General features: G+C 42.3%; 1 protein-coding gene across 1 annotated transcript in view; it reads left to right on the plus strand.

Annotated features, from left to right (window-relative positions):
- Window positions 1-7898: 7898 nt before the first annotated feature.
- The window catches only part of ELP2 (elongator acetyltransferase complex subunit 2), a 51784-nt gene continuing 36833 nt past the window's right edge, over window positions 7899-22849 (plus strand). The window contains exons 1-8 of the mRNA XM_063130220.1: window positions 7899-8031; window positions 9854-9932; window positions 14315-14385; window positions 17560-17716; window positions 18885-18962; window positions 19533-19597; window positions 20172-20238; window positions 22201-22344. Of these exons, the coding sequence (XP_062986290.1) occupies window positions 7900-8031; window positions 9854-9932; window positions 14315-14385; window positions 17560-17716; window positions 18885-18962; window positions 19533-19597; window positions 20172-20238; window positions 22201-22344 (793 nt within the window). The 5' untranslated portion in view covers window position 7899. The remainder of the gene's footprint in view (window positions 8032-9853; window positions 9933-14314; window positions 14386-17559; window positions 17717-18884; window positions 18963-19532; window positions 19598-20171; window positions 20239-22200; window positions 22345-22849) is intronic.

The raw sequence follows: 22849 nt of genomic DNA on the forward strand, positions 1-22849 counted from the left end.
TCATGGAGATCCATGTTCTGCTCACCCACCCCCAGCATAAATCAGGAGCTTCCAGGACAAACCTGACGACTAATCATGTATCATGATGGCCTGCCTGATGCTTGTTTACATGGTCGTAGCCAGGCAGGCAAACCAGCCAGCCTTTGGAGGGCTTTTTAGCAGGATGACTTGAAGGAGCTTCAAAGTGTGCAGGCACTGGGAAGTTCATTTGTGAATTGATGTAACATAGGGATATCCTGTTCGTGGGATTTGATCCCTGATGGCTTCTTCATACTTGCACATAATTGTCGATTAACATCACTATACAATTTGATTAGCTAGGGAAGTTCTAAGTAAAAAGTCACTTTTACCAGTTAAGGCTGAAATCCTATACTAGGGATGTATGAGAACTTCCTTCACCTGTGAAAATGTGAGGAAAGCACCCTGAATGCAAACTTGTGCATTCTTGAGCTTGCCATCACATTTGGAAGGGTGTATCCGTTTTGAAAAATGCACACTCTAACATGAGCATTTTTCAAAAAAGGACACATTTTTACACCATGGTTAATGTGGTGTGGGGGCATTTGCATTCTTGCTTGAATAAGTGTACATTTTCCCTGTTCGGAGATGTGCACACATTTACGTGAAAAGAACTTCCCTGAGGCTTACTTCCGAGTAGTCATGCATATCTGCACCGTAAGCTTTTCACATCTTCACATTACAAAATTCTGACAAGTTTCTTAATAGCACTAGAGGGACTTAAAAGATATTCTCTGTCTATTCCACTTAGGATAACATCCAGAACATACTGGTGGAGTCTATTGAAAAGATTGCTTCAACAGTAAGTGTCAATTTGAAGGGATGGTTGCCTGTTTGACTCAGCTTTTACGGTACCCAACGTATTTCGATAATCCTTATATTTTAAAGTTTGGGATACCATGAATTGCCATTCAATGTAACTAGAGGGGATGGCTTCTTAAGAGGAAGCCAAGGACTGGGGAGTGATATGAACTGTACAATAAGCGGGCAGTGCTGTGAAGTCGTTTTTCAAAACAGGCTCTTGGATTTGCACACCAAAAATCATTCCGACTCATTTCTGTACTAATCTGCAGGATACAAATCCATGGCTTGTTTTGTGTGTGGATTATCCAAAGGTGCACATGTATGCATTTGCTCTCCCCATCAGATAAAGCGACAGTGCACGTATTTGCCCACATGACGTGCCTTTTGAAACATGCACAATTTGGGGACAGATTTTTTTTAATTGATGGAACTTTAGCCCAGCTGCCCAAGAAAGTGCAGATTTCCAGTTACAACTGCATTCTGGAATGCGTTTTGGTCTGAGGGGTGTGCCAACTGGATAGGTCTGCAGTAAAATGGAGACCCAATTAAATTCTCATCTAGCCCTAATGGCCAGTGCAGTTGAACGCACATGAGAACTAATGCTTTTTCCTTCATAACTCTTTCTCCAGGAAAGATACGGAAGCCTTTTCCAAGTTCGGCCCTTTAAGAACATGAATGAAGAACACCAGTCTTGAAGAGGGATTGATGACCTGCAATTATTTAGGCTGTCAATTCAACTGGGGCGTCTCTCTCTTTCTTTCTCCCTCTCTCTCTCTCTCCTTCTCTCCTTTGCTAGACTTACCGTTAAATCGGCAACTGAGGAGGGGAAAGCCCACGATGCAACTATCCAGACATCACGTGTGGTGAGCTCAAGAAGAGAGCAGTCACGTCTGCCATTTTTTGTTTTGTTTTCATGCACACAGGTATTGGTTTTTTAAAAAAATTAAATTGATTTTCCTGCTCCCCCCACCCTGCCCCCGATGGGCGCAGCACTCCTGGGGAGCGCTGCACCCCGTGCGCGGCTCCCAGCTACCTGCGAGTAACTGCGCGGGGCCGGGGTCAATCCACAGAAACGGGCCACACCTTCCGCGGTCCTGGGCTCAGCTTGGGACTGTGGAGAAATCGGGCCCACAGGCCTTTGCTAGACCAGGCTATATCCCTGGCGTATAACCGGGATCACCCCTGTGTGTCCAGATGATGCACAGGGGATCTCAGGCTCCGGCAAGGATCAACCCTGCCTGGCCTCGGGATATAGCCCTACACTTTGGGACTGCTTTTTCCACGGTGCCGGGCTGAGCCCGGGACCGCAGAAGGTGTGGCCCGTTTCCGTGGCTTGACCCCGGCTCCACGCGGTTACTCGTGCGAGGCTGGGAGCCGCGCACAGGGCGCAACACTCTCCAGGAGTGCTGCGCCTATCGGGGGCAGGGTGGGGGAGTGGGAAAATCAATTTAATTTCTAAAAATAAATTACCTGTGTGCACGAGCGTTCGTGCGCATCATCCCTTTAAGAAAACAAAAAAAATGGCGGATGTGATGGCTCTCTTCTTGAGCTTGTCACGCGTGACGTCTGGACTAGTGCAACAGCCCGCGATAGTTGCATCGTGGTCAATCCCCTCCTCCATCGCAGATTTAATGGTAGGTCTAGCAAAGGCCTCTGTCTCTCTCTCTCTCTCTCTCTCTCTCTCTCTCTCTCTCTCTCTCTGACACACGCCTGACTCCAAGCAGTAGCACAGCCTGTTTTTTGAAGTGATGACACAATGTACTGCATGTATGAAAAAAAATATTAACATATTGTACATTAAAAAATATAAAGGTTTTATTGACTTCAGCTTCATTCTGTTTCATAATTACTGTTGGATCCTGGATTGGATCTGGTTTTTCTTTTTCCACTATTTTTCCAATTACCTGGAGACCTGAAGAAAATGAGGAGTCAGCAGAACATGCAATTCCCTCAAATGTCAAGGTGTCAGCTGGACAGTTATTGAATTGAACACCACAGGAGTTAACAGAGGCCGGATCAGAGTTAGAAACGCAGCCAGAACAGAAAGAGGAGGCGGCATTTATCCCCCCTCGCTCTCAGAGAGCAAATAAAGGAGTCCCGCCAAAGCGGTTTGCCTCTGAAGCCTTTAATATAAGCTTTGAGCCGAATTCTTACGCAGATGTACAAAGATTCGGTTCTTTAGAAAGGCAGAAATGGCTAGAAGCCATGGAAAGTGAGTTGAAAAGCCTAAAAGACAATGAAGTTTTTCAAGAAACAGTTTTGCCTCCAGGGCAGAAGTCTGTAATGTGTCGATGGGTTTTTAAGCGCAAACAGTTAGAGACAGGGGAAGAAAAATTCAAAGCCCGACTTGTCGCAAGGGGTTTTAATCAAGTTAAGGAGGTAGACTATACCTCAACTGTAAAAGCAGAAACTTTAAGATTATTTTTAACTATTGCAGCAAAAGAAAAGTTAAAAATTAGGCAATATGATTTCCAAACTGCATACCTGAACGCCCCAATTCAGGAAAAAATATACATGAGAAAACCTGAAGGTTTTGAGTCAGATGACAACAAAGTTTGGTTCCTGAAGAAAGCAATTTATGGCCTTAGACAGAGTGCCAGGTGTTGGAATTCTGTCCAAAACACCACTTTGGTAAGTGAGATGGGATTTGAAAGGAGCTGTGTCTGTACACAAAGGGGAGTGGTCAGAATGATAAAGCTCTCATGGTTTTTGTTGATGATGTTTTGATTGCTTGTCCTAGTGATGCAGAGGTCCAGAAAGTTGCAAATCAGCTTGGAAGCAGGTATAATTTGAAATCCTTAGGTCCAGTGAAGAATTACCTAGGAGTAGAAGTTAAACTAGCAGAAGACAGAGGTTTTTTGCTCAGTCAGAAGCAAAAAATTCTAAAGCTGCTAGAGGATTTTGGAATGCAGGATTGCAAAGGGGTCAAAAGCCCCATGGAATTGGATATCCAGAAAAACCTGCAAGGAGAAAGTTTCAGTGATCCAAGCCTGTATCACTCTGTGGTGGGTATGTTATTGTATTTGGTAAGCTGGTCAAGGCCAGATCTGTCTGCTGCGGTTGCTATCTTAAGCAGGGGGGGATCCGCACGTCACTCCCAGAGCGCTTCTATGGGACCCCAGTGCACCCCGAAAACGATAGTCTGACTTCCCTGTAAAAGAAACGAAGAAGAGCCATCCATGCCGCCGCCGCAGAGAGCTCTCCGCCGGCGAGGAGAGCTCGGCAAAAGAGCTCTCCTCTCGGCAAAAGCTCGGTGAGGAGAGCCCGCCTTCTTTTGCCGAGCTCTCCTCGTCAGCGGAGAGCTCTCCTCCTCCTCCTCGTCTTCAGCGGCATGGATGGCTTTTCCTCGTTTCTTTTACAGGGAAGTCAGACTATCGTTTTTCGGGGTGCACTGGGGTCCCATAGAAGCGCTCTGGGAGCGACGTGAGGATCCCCCCCTGGTTCATTGCCAAGCCAACAGTGCCTGCTTGGCATGCAACCAAGAGAGTGTTAAGTACCTCAAAGGCACCTTAAATTACGGTTTGAAGTTATCTGCTGAGCCAGATAAAAAGCTCTTGAGTTATGTGGATTCGGATTGGGCAGGCTGTATAGAAGACCGGAAGTCAACGTCTCGAATTGTGCTAATGTTGGGAAAAGGACTAATCTCTTAGAAGTCCAGAAAGCAGGCTTTTGTCTCCAGATCTTCCTGCGAAGCAGAGTATGGGGCACTGTCAGAGTTGTGTGGAGAAATCACTTGGCTAATGCAATTAATAAAGGATTTCAAAATCCAAATTGAAACGCCAATCACAGTGTTCTGTGACTCCCAGGTATGTATTGTGTTGGCAAACGCAGACATGTTCAAGTCAAAATCCAAACACATTGCTATTAAGTACCAAAATGTGAAAGAACACATAAGTAGTGGAACTCTGAAGTTGTGTTATTGTGAGTCACAAGAAAACTTTGCTGACATATTCACAAAACCTTTAGGAGCTACAAAACACAGGGAGATTTGGGAAACACTAGGTTTCAGGCAGGATGAAATGTAAACGTCTGTACAAGTGTTGTGTTGTAAAAACTGTGGCGTAAAAATCAAAAGAACGGGTGTTGGATCTTGAAGAAAATGAGGAGTCAGCAGAACGCGCAATTCCCTTAAATGTCAAGGTCTCAGCTGGACAGTTATTGAAGTATTGTATGGAAGCATTTTCATCAATTAATCAATTAGTGATTGCATGTTTTCATGTTTCTTATTCTTCATCTTACCCCATCTTGATGTATGCTGATGTGTATTGATCGTCTGTGAGTATTTGTATATATGCTGCCATAACTAAATTATTTCAACTGTCACTAAAGGGTTTACTTTTAACTTACAAAGAATCCTTTGCCTCATCGAGTCTTTGCTGCGTCCTAAACTGAGAGCCGCTGCTACTTCTGCTCAACTCTGGTTCAGAGTGTGATTTCCCAACAATTACATATATTGGTTTTGGTATTTTCTTGTTTTGGTTTGCTATGCCTATTGGTTTTATATCTTTTAGGAATTATTATTATTTTTGCTCTGAACCACCTTGACAACTAAAGAATGAATGAAGGGATGCATACATTATATTTGCCCAGGAATGAATTGAAACAGCAACTACAGTTGCTTTAATTTGCTTAACAGCCCACTTCACATGCATATGGAAGAGGGATCCTTCCCATTTAACATAAAAAATAATTTAATTATTGCGGCTGATTTTCCATTTTAATTCTGTGTTCTCCTAAACTCTTAAGTTACTTTGAAGCTGTTGCTTTTATTTCAGCTGGGCTGAACATCACACCCTTCCCTTCCACAGGACCATTTGTCCCCTGCAGAAGGGGGGAAATGCCCTTAACTTGGGAGGGCAGGAGGGAATTAAATCAAATCACTTTCTGCAGTGCTTCCCATATAACTTTAGACACCATACTATTTCATTATCAAAACACGTGTTGGTTTAAGACCAGAGTTAAGGCTACCTCATGTTGCTCGAGTTTTGCTAGAGAAATCCTGGAAGGTGACCTCTTCCTGTTTGTTACTTCCCTCAGTAGCTGCAGGATGGGTTACTACCTCTGTTCTAGTCTGGACTAGAGTGTTACCTGTACCTTTAAGATACAGGTAGATAAAGACTAAACTAACACACCTGTCTGCAGAACTGGCCACCATTGAATCTGTTCAATAGAGTTGCTTGGGATTGAGGGTTGAGCTCCTTAATTAACATTTGGCTGTTAATTTGATCATGTTTCTGAAACTTTGTATTTGTTTTGCAGCCAAACTTCCTGGGGTGGGGAATTAATAAGTTTCTGGGACAGAAAGATTACTTAAGGTGTTTCAACTTTCCCTTACTCCCACCACATTGCTTGTGAATTGCAGCGAGTCCTAACAGAAAAGTCTCTGAGCCTTATCTGTTGCTATTTGCCAATAACTTTGTCTTATGTATGTTTTTTGGTTTTCACAGATTTAAAGATTCAGTTTGAAATTTGGCTTTCTGAAGAAGCCAAAACATGGCAAAACAGGACTGAAATGGGTGCATGTTATACTTTGCCTATCTTGTAGAAAACCTGTGTTCAATGCACGCTCTCGTGTTCTCTCCGTCGCCCAGCTGTTAAACCTCATTGCTTTTTGCACTTTATTTACGTCTTCATTTCATACTGAGTGTCTAGCATGTTTTGTGTAGACTCGTTCAATTTACTATTTTCTGTTTAATTGCATCGTTCCTATGTTATGGTTTGTCACGCATTATAATATTGTTTGTAGAGTTGTGTGCTCTTTAGCATTTATTTTTAATTGCAAATTCAACTGGTGCCCCCTTTTATTGGACTGATGATTGGTTCTCAAGCCAGAAACGGGTGGGGGAGGAGGACACTGGAAACTCTGTGCTCCCTCCTTGGCGTGAGGATTACCAAGCGCAACCCTGCAGGAGGAAAACTGCGGGCTTTAGGGGCAACATGGTGTCAATGTGGTGCCGTCAAAGCAGCCCTCTTTTCTAGGAAGGAACTTTATTAGTAGTCTCTCCCAGGCAAGCTTTTTCATGTTACTGGGGCGGGGTTGGAAATGACCATGTGGGAGATACTGCAACAAACTAAGACGGCTACCTCTCTAGAAATCATGACAGAAATTCAACTGGTGCAGCATTTCTCATCACTGCATCTCCGTCGGTCGATTTTTATTTTTTAGCTGTCACGAAGCATTTAAAAATGCAGGCGTCCTTGCACACAGAACAAAAACAACCCTTTTAGCTTCTTCTTTTTAGCTTCTTTCGCAGTTTTCGAAACGACAGTTTTAAAGTGCTCCAGGCTCAGCCTTCCCTAATCGGCGCCCTCAGCTGTGTTGGCCTACAATTCCCATCCTCCCCAGCCAGCGTCTTTGCACACAGAATAAAAACAACCCCATAACTGCGAACTCTTCCAGACCCCAAAAGGCATCTTTTAGCTTCTTTCGCAGTTTTCCAAACGACAGTTTTTAAAGTGCTCCAAGGAAGGGAAGCCTTTGGCTCACCTTTCCATAATCGGCGCCCTCTAGCTGTGTTGGCCTACAACTCCCATCATCCCCAGCTAGCGTCTTTGCACACAGAACAAAAACAACCCCATAACTACGAACTCTTCCAGACCCCAAAAGGCATCTTTTAGCTTCTTTAGCAGTTTTCCAAACGACAGTTTTTAAAGTGGCCCAAGGAAGGGAAACCTTTGGCTCAGCCTTCCCTAATCGGCGCCCTCTAGCTGTGTTGGCCTACAACTCCCATCATCCCCAGCCAGCATGGGGAAAGCTGTTCTAGAGCCCTTCCGTTCTCGATTTCAGTTTGTTAATAGGTACATCACACTTGTCTTCCGCTAGGAAGAGTCTACCAAGCACAACCGGGATAGGGAAAACTTGCTAGAGAACAATCAGCCCTTCCCCAACGTGGTGCCCCCTCAGGTGTTTCGGCCTACAGCTCCCATAATTCTGGACTGCTGACCATGCTGACTGAGGCTCATGGGAGTTGTAGGATAAAGGACCACACTGAAGAAGGCTGACATCGATGGAAATCCCCCTGCTTCCGTTTTCTACGGCGGCCGCTTTGAGGCAAACATATCCAAGCGCAAGAGAAAATGGCAGCACCCATAGAAGTGTGCCATGTAGCTTGCTGCGCCAACCGCGCCGGTGCCGGCGTGGTTTCTTGGGGAAATGGGGGACTCCTGGCATTCGGTTCGTGTCGCTCTGTCGTCCTCTACGACTCGCAGGTGAGACGTGAATGGAGGTCGAGTATTTATGGCTTGCTCAGCAAGACGACGCAAACCTTTCCTAGACGTGCGCTTTGGAGGCATGCAGGGAGAGAGTTGCTTGTAAGGCTCCTGCTCCTTTAACTAGATGCAGTTCAATAGGTTAAGGTGGTTTTTGTTGTTATGTTGCTAGAATAGGGAAGCACCGATGGGAAAAGCGTCGTTTGCTACGTGTCTGCCTTTCACGCTGCTGTTAACGAGTCCAGCAGGCTTGCAGTGTGGTATAATGGTTAAAGTGTCGGACTTAGGCTGGGAAGACCCAGGTTCAAATCCCTGGTCGGCAGTGAAGCTCACTGCGCGACTCTGGAACAGTCCCTCCTTCTTAACCTGCATTACAGCAGCATGACGATAAAATGCAGAGGGGGACCATGTATGCTTCCTTGAGCTCATGGAAGATGGGCAGGATAACAATGTGATAAAAAATCATCTAAACAAGAAAGAGTAAAAACGAAAGCTAACCTGAGGGCTTGCATAAATTCAAACTGTGCTATGCAATGCACACGCAGTCATGAGTCATCAAGCTGCCATGCACATGATATATGGAAAGGTGGAATATAAAAACCTATAATAAACAATGTATATGCATGTGTGAATCAACCTGTAGCTTCATTGTTCCATGCTTTGCTTTATTAGTGTCAGACAGATGGTTAAAATAAATGGTTAAAATACTCTCTAATTGTGGTGTCCTGCACACCTGTGTCATCTTGGCTTCACCTGAGACGCCCACAAGCTACCTGACAGGACTATCCACGCTACTAGCACTCAAGGCGACTCAATCTCCCCCTGTGCTGATGACATGTGTGAAGGTTTTGGCCTACTGCTGCTACTCCTGTATCGCCTTTATTCTTTAAGCTCCACAGCCCAGCAACCTAGCCCTCAGTTTCCCATGACACTGCCTCCATTAACTGCTTTCTCCTCAGTCACTCCTCCACAGACCACACCAGTTGTTTGAAAGTAATTAGAATTTATTAATGTAAGTAAGTGTGTGAACAAGCTTAATGGTTTCCTCAGTTGCAATGCGTATGGTCACAAGGTTCTAAGCGTATTGGTTTCTGTCAGTTCTATCTTAGAAGTTTCCACTATATACTACTACTTTCTATATACGCAACTATCTCTAGCCTCATAAAATCATCCACTTCTCTCATATATCACTCTTCTGCTCACAGAATCATATACACATTTCTTAATCACTCCTTCACTCTGGCAGGATCTGCACTACTGCTTATAATGGTTTATAATGGTTATGACAACTGTTCAGGCCCAGGACACATTACTTATACCGTTTTCATAAAGTTTTTAAAGTGTTATATCCTGCTTGGTGTAGATTGGGCCTCTCTCTACCCCAGTTCTACTCTTTACTTCACAGACTATATAGAGAGCTACACTTCTCCAGCTCCTCCCCCTCTCACACAGCCAATCCTAGCACTCCCCTGCCACTATCCAATCAGCACTCAGGCATTCAAACCCCATCCCCCATTACAAATTATAAGTACATTGAGGCCTACTTACTTTCTAGAACTTTATGCATAATATAAACCATAACTTGACAAATATTTACATTTAATGCATAATAGGCAGCTGAACATCACACTAACATACTGCAATGTTCTTCAAAAGTATTTTGACCATTTAACACCATTGGCAGCAGAATGATGAAACTGTTTCAACAACATCTTTTAAGACCTCTCTGCAGGAAGAACATTCTTTTTCTTAACAGGGAAAGGTTTCACTTACCCTCTTTATAACTGGCAAATCTGATTTTTTTTGTTCTTTTTCTCTCCAGAAAAGAAAAGTAGTTGGCACATTGAATGGCCACACTGATAGAGTTAATTGTGTCCAATGGATTCACAAAAATGATGGATGTAAGTACAGTTTAAACATGTTTAAAACTAAGGTGCCAATTTCTGCTAGTACTGTTTTACATACAACAAATACGTACTTAGAATTGTCCAAAGTGTTGATAAGACATTTTAGTCAGGAAATTTACAGTCCATGATAAATGTGTGAGATACAGATATTATTATTATTATTATTATTATTATTATTATTATTATTATTATTTATTTATTTATTTATATAGCACCATCAATGTACATGGTGCTGTACAGAGTAAAACAGTAAATAGCAAGACCCTGCCGCTAACTGGTCTCAGTAGTTATTTTGTACACAGAATGGTATCATAAATAGTATTACGCTTTGGTTTTCAACCACTCAGTGTAACTTACCCCACAGGATTGCTGTGAGAATAAAATGCACAGAGCAGGGGAAGACAGTATATATTGTCCTGGGTTCTTTGGAGGAAGTGTGCGATTAAAAAGAAAAGTTAGAATTTTAGCTTAAAATCTTCTTCAAATCATTTCCCCCCAAATTGCTAAATCTCTTGATTGCCTTAAATTAAGTGGTAATGGTGATGGTGGTGGGTATTTTGTTTAGTAAGGAAACTCCTACAGCATTAGTTGGCATCTAATTTTTAATACAGATCACATTTGAATTCATCAAAAACTGAAGGGCTGACTGTTCACTAATTTGCTCTCATACGTGGCAAGGCACTGGCTGAGAATACTTGAATCTCTTCCTTCCCATTGGTTTAATTCAGATGTATTGCCAAGTCATTGCTTACTGCTTTGTAAATAAGGCTTTAAGGACTCCTGGGCCCACATGCTCTATCTCCCCTTGCACGCCACAATTCTCTTCCTCCCTTTCTGGCTTGCCATTTTGTCTGAACTGACAACCTATGGTTTATGCTTGCCCTGAAAACTAAGTTCCGAAACAACAGTGTGATGATGGTTACCAGTCCGAGATTGAAAGGCAAGTGAAAACCATAGTTGGTTGCTTTTGACACAACTCTGGGCTGCTTCAAACCAAAAAGGAAGGAAATGAATTGCAGGAAGCAAAAGGAAGTTAAATGTGGGAACCATGAGTCCCACATGACCAAGAGTCATTAAAATGTTGTAAACCGCCCAGAGAGCTTCGGCTGTGGGGCGGTATATAAATGTAATTAAATAAATAAATAAAATAAATAAAAGAGTCATATTCATATAGCAGTTATCCATGATTTGGCCTGGACTGGCCCTAGGCATTTTGCTGCTGCCAGAGGCAGGAAGGTCAGGATGTAGCCGTCTCCCCATCCCATATGCAGAAGCCAGTTGGACTGGTAGTTGAAATGTACTTCAACCCTTGCAGTGGAATAGCGAGGCAGCTAGTTAGTTATGGGGTGGGGGGCAGGACAGGTTTTCTCTAACAAAGGGAACAGTCAGGTGGCTGCCACTTCTGCCCCCAGCATTTGCCACCTGAGAAGATTGCTTTATTCTGCCTAATGGCAGGCCAGGCCCTGGGTTTGATATTGCATCTGAGCTTGCAGACTGTCTTTAGCAGAGTCCTCCTCTTCTTGTGTACCTCGGCTGTATTCTCCAAGACATAGACAATGAGTTTTTAGAAACTTGCTGAGGTCAGTAGTGGAAGTGGGGAGAGAATATTCTTTATAAGGGTCTGGCGTTATCGTTCTGGGCCACTAGTACCTATCTTTTTAAAAACAGCTTTAACTCATTTATCAAGTGTTTCATAGTTTTATTGTTGCAATTAATACCTTTTATGAGACTGTCATTAGTTTATTAAATAATAGTTCAATATGGCAATGGGAAGCATGAAGGGGAGAAAAAGATAGCTACCGTACTCTGCTAGCTTGATTGCATGAGTGGAGATGCAAAGAGCATCTTATAATCCTACTGAGGGCCTGAACCCACCCAGTGGGACTTTTTACTCCATCCCACCCTGATTTAAACAGCAGGCAACCATGTCTTATCACAAATTGCTTTTACAACTCTCTTCTGTTTCAAAAGTGACTTGTTTTACATCATGGGGGATATGTAAGTAGTGCAAGTCCAAAATCTTCTTAGGCATGCAGAAATAGTTACATGATTCTTGGATCCAGTCCATTTTTTTCCTTTTGTATTGTAAGCTGCCAGAAGAATTCCCTGGGTTATGACTATTGCCGTAGGAGTGCCCTCTAGTGGGCATCTTCTACATTTGAAATGCATTGCTGAAGGGCTCCCATTCTGGTAGGTTTCATGCACCCAAGAATTATTGAAACCTCTTAGAAATGAAAACTGTTATTCTAGTACACTGATTCTTCTGGCATAAAAAAATGAGGCACAATCTTTTGCATGTTGAGAGAGAAAAAGCCTTACAAGTCCCAGCATTCCCCAGCCAGAGGGTTGTAGGACTTTCTCTCTCTCTAAATGTGTATAGGATTGTGCCATTAATTGCTCAAGGTGAACAGGCAACTTGGTATTTGAATTAATAGACCTAGATGTCTAAAGATTTTTTTTATAATGTGTTCATGATTTTACTTTATTTTAGATATCAAGAGGCTGTGCAGTCTTAGATGGCCAAGCAAAGTGAGGTCTTCTAGTTTAGATTGTCTGTTCAGCATTGTATTTAGCGGTGTCTCTTTTACATGTGAAATATCAAAATGAAATGGGATACAAACTCACGACACAATTCTGTGCTTCAAGTTAAAACACCAGTGTCATGGAAGGACGTGAAGTTAGGGATTAAATGAGAGAAAACCAAGTCCTATGCTAGATGTTTTCAGTTGGAGCTATTTATTTATTTATTTTATTACGTTTTTATACCGCCCAATAGCTGAAGCTCTCTGGGCGGTTCACAAAAATTAAAACCACAATAAAACATTAAAACCACAATAAAACAACCAACAGGTTAAAAGCACAATTACAAAATTGTGGTGGTAAGTCTCCATCACATCCATGCTGAACAGATGCCAGATGCTTAGTTCAGACAACACATTTCTCAATGATGGTTTTAGAACTCCGCGGTGGAGTTTTTACACCACTGTTGAGAAATGTGTTGTCTGGCAGGAGAACTCCATGTAACGGTAAAGGTATATCCACGCTGTGTAGAGGAGAGTTCCTGCAAAACGGTTGTGTCTCGTGTTGTGTGGCGGGCTCTGTGGAGTTTTCCGTTGCGTTGCATTGACTTTTCCCACTGGCTACAGAGTTGCATGGCAAGAGTGGTGAAAGGAGGGAGTCTTGTTCTAGGAGAGTGCTGGGATTGGTTTTTTGCAGCAATGGCTGATGGGATACTGTTGGGAGACTGGTGGAGGAGAGAGGGTGGAGGAACTGTCAATCAAACAGTGCGTTGACTTTTACTCAACTCCACGGGAGCCCACAGTCACACAACGGTGGAGTTAGAACACTTTGTGTGGGGAATAGCCCCTAAAAACTCAAACACTGAGTGAAGTTTTCACACTGCGTTGACTAACATGTTGTCTGAACTGAGCCAGAGTGGTAAAAAGAGAGAACTGATTGCAGGTTAGTAAAAGAAGCTACCTGCTTATTTTAGTAGTTAGGGTGAGTTCAGAAATTAGAACAACCTTTCTTGTTGGTTTGAATTTACTGTAATACCATGTTTTGTATATTTGTTAATAAATAAAATTGTTTGTTGAAAGTAGAACTGGTATGGTTTGATCGAAGGTGATTCTGAATACCCTATACCTATAGTATCTCACCCCACATCCTTGCTTTGGGCTTCATGGATTTAATTATTGACAAAGAAGGGGTACTTCGAGGCCCAGTTTAGAGTGCTGTTTCTTGTGACCCTGGGGGTTGCTAGGGTATAGGGAGGGATAAGGTATCTTGGAGGAACACCACGATAATCCCTGCAACCGTTTTCTAGTTAAGGAGGAAAAGCACAAAATATAGTGTCATTGATATCTAAACATTCTGAACATTGTGAATTATTAGTTTTATTGTAAAATTTTCGTTTGCAAATCAGGAAATGAATACAGAACTAAATGATCTTGAAATTATAAATGTTCATTAATTATTATGTAGTTCGAAACGCAATCTTAGGATCCCTGTGAAAGTGAAGGATGTCTGTTAAAGAGGCTGTAATATGTACAAAGAATTTACAGTTACATAAGACATGTTTGATGGTAATCAGATGGACAGGAGAATACCTACCCTAGCAAAACAACTGAAAATCTGTTTAGGGAGTATTGCCTTTCAATCTGCTAATGTTCCCCCTCTTATGGAAATGATAAAACCTTGAAAGAAATTGAAACTAATTTGACTTACTTCAATAAGAGTTCTTTCGTTTGATTTTTAAAGTTATCTGTTTGTAGATTTTTGATTTTGTAGATTAAGAGCCATTAAGACTAAAAGTAATCCTTGAAAAATCTTTTGAATCAGGATTGTTCAACCTTTTTATTTCCCCTTTATTACAGCTTGTGAGACGGAATTGATTTCTGGAGGGTCTGACAAACGTATTATCCTTTGGGAAACGCCTAATGAGAAGGTATGCAGAGGCATTGTGGTCTGTAAATGAGGTTAAAACTCTTGAATGCATGATTTCTTTATATAAACGAGAGGACAATCCCAAACCAGAACGACTTTTGAATCTTTCTGTTCTTCCCAACCTAACCTTTCAATGCTGCCAATGATCTACAGCCAGGACTCTATTTTACTAAGCAATTTTGTATTGCAAAATATTAATTGCTAGTTATCTGGATTCAAAGTTTAAGAGTGTTGCATTAAATTGGAATGAAGAGGCTGTCACTTCTACATATGTTGTATATTGTACTTAGCGTTAAGAGGGCAGTGGGTGAAATGTATAATAAGGCTACAACCCTAAACATATCTTCTAAAGATCAAGCTCCACTGTACACAGGGTGACTTACTTCCAAATAAACATACATAGGATTGTGTTGCACGCTACACTGAATTCTGTGACTTCTATAAATTATGAAAAGCAAGTAGATTTGCTTATCTTATGTAGCACTTTCCACTTTTGCTGTCTTGGGAAGGAACAGGGAACTTCAATTCAGGCCACTGCAACCCTGCCCACTGAAAACCTTATTTAGCTCCTTCTCTGGCCCCTCAGATTTGTCATCACATGTTGTCCACAGATGTACAAGCTTATATTTGCAGCACTGAAGGCTAGAAAATTGTGTTTTCTAAAATGAAACCTGACATAGTGAGGAAACTGAATTCTACAGTCAGTGCCACATTCTGGGCTTATGTGAATTCACAGAATCTACTTCTGACCTGGCTACAGCTTTCTGTAGCAAAGGCATTTTGGTGATTTAAGAGGAATCACTTGGCCTCACGGCCTTGTTTAACTCGGAACCTGCTTGAAGGCTGGAATGGAGAAAGTGAGCACGGGGCTCTCTGTCTCTCTAAGCACTGTGAGGCTGACTACAGGCCAGGCTCCCTTTGTAGTCTTAAAAGTTATTCCAGCTGCAAAGGGAGACATAACTAACCCTGTGCTGTGCACAAGGATGGCTTCATCTCCTCTGCCGTTTCAGGAGCATTATTTTTGGGGTTTGGAAGGGGCGCATAGCTCACCATCCATGTGTATGTGCCAGGAGGAAGTATGATGGTGGATGGGTTGGAGTGAGAAGAGGTGAGCAGACCAGTAGGTGAGTGAATACCTCCTGGTGTGCCAATCTTTCGTCTAAAAGCACTTCATGTTCAAAAGCTCCACAAAAGCAGCCATTAATGTTTTGTGGACCCTGTCATTTTTTTCATTTTAATCAAATGTAGTCTTGTTGTTACTCATCCTGTTCTGATGATCAGAAAACATTTCTCCTAACTAGTGTACTAACCAGCATATCATGTATAATTACACACTTCACAAATTCATTAATCCAATTTGGCTCCTCTTTCCATGTCACTAACGTTCAAGGTGCCTTTCACTGACTTGAATCAAGTTTTGTGACTCTTGGTTTTGCAGCTAACTGAACTGCAGCTAGTCCCATGCTGACATATAGGCTGCAAATTTATATAATGCCTGCCTGAGACCTTAGATCTGTTGGAGGAGCCCTTCTCCGCATCCCACCAATGCAACATATACGCTATGACGGGACAAGGGAGAGGGCCTTCTCTGTGGTGGCACCCCGACTGTGGAATGCCGTCCCCTTGGAGGCCTGATTGGCACCAACATTGATTGCATTTCGACGCCAAGTAAAAACATGGCTTTTTAACAAAGCCTTTGATGGTTAAACTCACTGGCACATTGTTTTAACTGTTTTTACTGCTTTTAAATTATATATTGTTTTAACTTGGATCATGGTTTAATTTGTTTTTAACTGTGCATATTTATGGTTTTATACTGTATGTTTTTGTCTGTACGCCACTCTGAGACCATAATGATATAGGGCGGGATATAAATGTTTTAAATAAATAAATAAATGCAAATAGGAAAACCGTGACTGTACTGAAGAGCCAGTGAGAGTTAATATCCAGCTATTTCAGAGTGGATTACTTTTTTTTTGATCAAGTGAATACCATAGTGATATTCAGCCTTAGTTCTCCTCCTCTGATGTGCAATAGGGAGATTTGAGGAATAATCAAGTGTATGTTTCTTGGCAATAGAAGAGGTGAGTTGCCTTAACTTTGTTTTGTCTTGCTTTGGTAAATTTGTGTACAGATGCGCAGGTATTGCTTGTGAATGAACAGCCTGCTTGGGATGTTTCCTCCTGAATCTTGAGACTACAACAGTGAAGCTGCATCCCTTCCTCCGGTGTAGATGCACTTGTGAGGAAGGACAGTAGCTTGCCCGTGAAACAGCGCTCCTCCTCTTCTCACTTTGAGCAGATCTACTGTCTGTGGAGGCAGCGGCAGCCTTCTGGTGATGGAAGTGAATGGCTGTTTATTGAGAGACCTGCTTTCCAGGAGCCTTAATGAGAAATATCATTGAGATGAGGTGTGGACTCTTCCAGCTGTTCCCAGGATATATTCCAGGAAAAACAGTTGGCATAACAGCATACCCAATGATTGGAAAGCACTTCATATACTTACTATAGAAGTGTTATTAACTGGTGGAACAGAAGGCTAAATAAAGTGGCATATTGAAGTGCTTATAGTTTTTAATTTGGGTCCAGCCTCTTCTCTAAAGAGGAATGCTTTAACTAAATGGTACTCTAGAAGGAGAAAGGAAGAAAACTGAGTTGACCCATGCTATACAAAAGATTAAATCAAACATTTAATCTTTGCTAGCATTTGCCTTAAAATTCTTTTAAGGTGCACTCCTATGCATGTAAGGCAAAAAAAAGGCCTACAACTGTTAGTATGCTTGGGGTTGTAGGCCCTTTTATCAGAAATTGAAAATAAAACGTTGATCTTCAGATTGTATAAAGCTTTTGCCATTCAAAGTAGATATAGGAAATGGATGAAAAGGCCAGCAATGCTGCTTTTGTGAAAGTCATGAAACTCTAGTTCTTACCCAAACAAAGTCTACAATACATTGTGAGCACAACATTGTATAGAGTGCATGTTTTCTAATGGAAAATGAGCACACTGGAATTGGCCTACCTATGCTCGCCGCTAAAAAAAATACTGTTCTTTTAAAGTTCTTTAGCATTTCAGTTATTTCCATGGTTGGACCCTTCTGAAAATTATGCATGCCAATTTGATTTAAACTTCAGGGTTGTTGTCCTTCCTACATGTAATGTTACAACTTTCTGTTTAGCTTGTGAACTCCATTCACCTTGACGGTCACACTGAAGCAGTTTGCGCTTTGGATGCAGTTTACACAGCAAGTGAGACTACAGCAGAGTCAAATCTACTAGTAGCTTCTGCAGCTTCTGATTCTACTGTCAGAATCTGGTCGAGGCAAGGAACAGATGGTAAGCTTCTTTACTTTGCTGTGTTAACAGGGATTCTGTCGGGAAGTATCTTGAGAAGTGTCTTCATATTTCATGTTGCAAGGTTTAGAGATGGTATCTGTATCAAAGATGAGCAATCATTTTATCCCTGAGGACTATGTTACTTCAGGGGTAAGGAAAGGGTCCAGCATCGATTACTCCTAAAGTAATGGATGGGTCTGGAACTAGGTGGATCCACCTACCCTTTTCTCTCTCTCTTTCTCTCTCTCTCTCTTTCTCACACCCACCCACACACCCTTCCACCACATAACGTCTATTCACAGGTTTAACACCCCATCCCAGTGTTCTGGATGAAGATCACCCCCGTGAGCTGCTATTAAGCATTTTCCTAAGTTTAATAGCAATGAGCTGGATCTTCATTAGGATTGTGGGGCAAGATGATTGGCACTCTTCACTTCCTCCTTCCAGGTGGACCTTTATTTAAATCCGCCAAAGCATATCCCAGTGGAGGCAGCCTTGTGTGCTTACATCTGATACCGATCATGCATCAGTCAGGATCTGCGGTTGACTGCATGTCACTATCTAGGAGGCAGAACTAGAGAGCCACGTCACACATGTGGTAGCCTTGGGTACCAAATGCCTGACTGGTGTTCAGATCTTACGTAGTTCTGATATTTGCTGACTGATAAAATAAGCTATACATCTTGAATAAGGGAGGTGCTGATGAGTAAGAAAGGTCAAAAGTGGAAGCTATGTGGTGTTCAGTGCACAGGTGGCTTATGTAAAGTATAGTTTGCTTCACTGCTTGCCACAATGCAATACCCGTTAAAGGTGTTTCATGTACAATTATACTGGATAGCAATGAATAATGAAATAATGGACATAGAGGGACGTTTGTCTCCTTGAGAAGAGGGTACACATTTCTCAATGTGTCAAGTTCCAGCGTGAGTGAAAAGGAGAGATTGCCAAATCATGTTTATATTGTGACCCACTCTAACCTCTCCTTATCAGCCTGAACCAGTTTCTCTATTATTGTATTTCTTTATGATGTCTGCTCCTTTACATTAATCTTGGTTGAGGTTTTATTTCATTGTAGCTATAATTTGTAGCATAGCCTGGTTGTTCTCCATTGGATGTCTCTGTAATGTTCACTGCTGGTATGCAAAACTATTTTCCCCCTCTCTCTTAGTTAAATGCCTTCAGACCCTGCTGTTTGGAAATGGGTTTGCTATGGATGTTTCTTTGTCCTTCTTGCCAGGCAGTGACAGTAAGTGTGTTTACATAATTTTTTAAATCTTTTGACGAATCATTTAACTCATGTCTTAAACATTCCACTCAGTTTCATTGATGGATGGTGGCAATTTTCAAAGCTTGGATCAAGCATTCTGTTCTAAAGTATCTTACAAAACTTACAGTGCTAATATGTCATCCTAATATGTGGTCATATGGGCCATGTAGACAGCTTCCATTTTTACACATTCGCAATGCTATTTACAACTTGTTCTCCAAATTTGTGAAATTTTAAGTACTGCCAGGCTGGATATCCTAGACTCTAGGATATCCAATCTGGGAGTATTTAAAATCTCACAAATTTGCTATACAGATCCAAGGCTGCCCAAGAATATGCTATAGAGATCCAAGGATGGCCAGAATCTGTTTATAAAACCTTACAGTGTATCTACTCTGAAGTAGGTCTTACTGAGTTTAATGTGATGTATTTTCAGATAAGTATGTGTAAGATTTTAGCATTAGGTTTCCTGTCTGCCCCTTCTTCAATTATTTCAAAACCCGTAGTTGAAGCGGAATCAAGTTTCCAACGTCTGCTTTGTCATTTCAGTACCAGTACTGGCTTGTGGCGGTGATGACTGCAAAATTCATTTATATGTGCAACAGGCTGGACAGGTAGCTATTGTTTGTGTCTCTTAACCTACAAAGTGTATGCCATTTTGGGGAGGTGTCGGTTTTGTTTTAATTGCATTTACTCAGCCAGTGGGAATATTTCCTGTGACCCAGAGGGGGTGGTTGATGGGGCCCTCAGCTGATGATTTGAAAGTGTGGGCAAAATCGTATCGGAGAAGGTGCTCCTTTAGGTAGCTGCGTCCCAAGCTGTTTAATTTTAAGAAGTCGATGCTAAGCACTTTGAACTGGGCTTGGAAGCACATAGGCAGCCAAGTACAGTTCTATTAACGTTGTCAAGATGGGGTGTGAATAAGCTGTGCCTGTGAGAACTTGGGCAGCTGCATTCTGTACTGATTGAAGCTGCCGAATCAAAGGCAGCTCCATTACAGTAATCCAGTCAGGAAGTTGCCAGAGCATGGATGATTGCAGCCAGACTTCTGAACCAGCCAAAAGGCACTGTGCCACTGAGGCTAGTCCAGCCTCTAGCAACAACGCTGGATCCAGGGTTGGATCCTCAAGCTTCCGTGCAAAATGTTGAAAAACAGACATTTGTGCTGAGGGTCCTGTTTTCTTTCAGTTTCAGAAAACCTTGCTGCTCCATGGCCATGAAGACTGGATAAGAGGAGTTGAATGGGCAGTGTGTGGTAAGTATGAAGTACAGCAAAGGCATTTAACGCGTCGGACAGAGCAAAAGCCAAGCTTTGAGACCATTTTAATCTTGCCAGCACCAGATTTCAGATCCAGTGGATGGCATGTAGAAAGTGAGATGGGAGAACTTGATGATGAGAGTTCTGTCATTTTCATTTTTGGGGGTGTTATAATTCCACCTGCATGAATTTCTTGCTCCACATTTTGAAGATGGCATTGCTGATTAAGATAATTTTAGAGGATTGAATCAGATCATAACGGGCGAGTGTGCTGTTCTGGATAATGCTGACATGGATATACCCTTTCAGTTTCAAATGCAGGAAGCTTTATGAGTGCTTTTTTCAGGATAGGGACTCCTAACCCAAGTCTCTTATTTTTCAAGCTTTGTTGAAACAGACAGATGGAAAAGTGAAGGTGCTTGGACCAGGAGGACTCAGTTTTATGAAAAGTCTGATGTCTTCAGTGGAGAAACTAATGAATGTAAAGCACATTTTCGAACTGAGCCGTTTCTACTCAACATTACTAGGGCTGTGCATAATTTGTGCTAAGATATTTAAATTCTTAGTTTAGGAAATCCAAATGTTATGCTCTGAATAAATTATTCAGATTCACACATTTTGCATATTTTATTTTATTTTGTATAGCTCTGGTCTTTGGAGGAGCAAGGACTTTGAAATCCTGCCCCCAACTGCTGGAGATCTCATCTCTGGCTTTTGAGATTTCAGCAGGCATTGCCCATACACTTTTAAGCATAACTTTGCAACCGTAAGAGCGAGACACTCAACATTTTTTAAAAATGATAACTGAGATCCTTGGGAAATTTAATTCTACACCCACTTCCACGTGCTGCACTTTTTGTGCTCTCCCATGGAATCTAAACATTCACAGAATCCTGGTCATATGCAGTACATGTCAGAAATAGATATTTTCTCTCTCTCTCCTTAACAAAGTTATGGGCCACTTTTTCCCTCTAAGATGTCTATTGTCACAAAGATCTATGCGTCCAAGCCTAAAGCTCATGTGTTCATCATGACTTCATAGATTCTGAAAGTTTTCATCCCTGAAAAACAGCCTAGTGCTGTCTTTCTGCATACAGCTAATTTTGCTGAGCCATCTGAAGGCCTACATAGGGCCTGTTAGGCATTTCTCTAGTATTGCGGCTAATATGGCAATGTAATACATAAATCTTTCTTCGTGCTCTACAGCAGAGTGTCTTTTTCAGTATTGGTTAGCGACTTTCCCACAGTAAATACCAGGCCTGTGCAAATCCAAGCCTTGGATTTGAATAATCGAATCACGACGGCCATTTCATGACGGATCTGCCATTTTAATTCTCAGCCCTAAACCTCCATAAAGAAGGAACAGCCTACAACTCCCAGCATGCACTGCCTGGGAGGGCTGAACCTACCGGAGCCCAGGGACAGTGGGCACTCGTGTCCTCCTCACTGTTGCTGGCGTGATTGCCCAGTCGCAAGCACGATCGCTCACTCACCCCTGCAATCAGCCACCTGCCGCCGTGGTTGCCCATTTCCTGACATGATCCATGATACTCCAGTCCCTGGAGGGGTCCTCGTGTGTTCCACAGATGCTCTGCAGTCCCCTGCAAGCCGAAGCAGGCAGCTGCAGGGTGCCTGTGGAACACATGACTCCTCCTCCAGGGACTGGAGTGTCCCGGATCGCATCAGGGACAGGGCGACCAAGGCAGTGGGTGGCTGATCGCGGCGGTGAGCCATCAATCATGCCGATGGCAGCGGGAAGAACATGCGTGCCCACTGTCCCTGGGCTCCGGCAGGTTCAGCCCTCCCAGGCAGTGCATGCTGGGAGTTGTAGGCTGTTCCTTTTTTACGGAGGTCTAGGGCTGTGAATTAAAATGGCAGGTCCATCATGAAATGGCCGTTGTGATTCGATTATTTTTTCCTTTTCAATTATTGATTTTTCTTTTTTCTTTTTTGTTAAAGATGGAGATCTCTACTTGGCTAGTTGTGCTCAAGATTGTCTGATAAGAATCTGGAAGATGCATGTGACTTCATCACTTCTTGAAATCCAAGATGAGGACACTGTTAGGTTGAAGGAGAACATTTTTAAGGTGAAAAATAATGGTGGTAAGTCTTACTTTATGAATAGTTGTTGGTTTTTCAGAGGCTATATATAAGTTTTTTCAGTAGGGTTAAAAGCAAGTGAGAATCTAAGGTTTCCCATCCTTGCGTTCAAGATTCTCTTTTCCTGAGAAAAATCAACTAATGTATTGTGCTCCAGCAGTACTGGTAACTAAGCTGAGAGAGATTGGGCGTTTCTAAGTGCTTTATTTCAGTGAACATCACAAATAGCTGTTCCCCAGCCCCTGTGACACCCTCTCTCTCTATTGCAGGACAAGGGTTTAACCTTTTCAGTTTTCTATCCCGAGAAAGTAGAACAGAGAAAAAGATCATACTCATTTCAATCCAATGAAAAATATTTGCAACTGAAAAGTAGTTTCTTTCCACAGATCTCCCCTGTCAATAGGGTGCTATGCTTTGTGTATATGGGGAAGGTGTACTTGCATCAAGCACCCTGGGTATGCAAAAGTGATCCTGCACTAACACATCCCCGTTTCTTGTATATTTCTCT

Source organism: Elgaria multicarinata, chromosome 7 (assembly GCF_023053635.1).
Source record: "Elgaria multicarinata webbii isolate HBS135686 ecotype San Diego chromosome 7, rElgMul1.1.pri, whole genome shotgun sequence".
In the NCBI taxonomy this organism is placed as follows: Eukaryota; Metazoa; Chordata; class Lepidosauria; order Squamata; family Anguidae; genus Elgaria; species Elgaria multicarinata.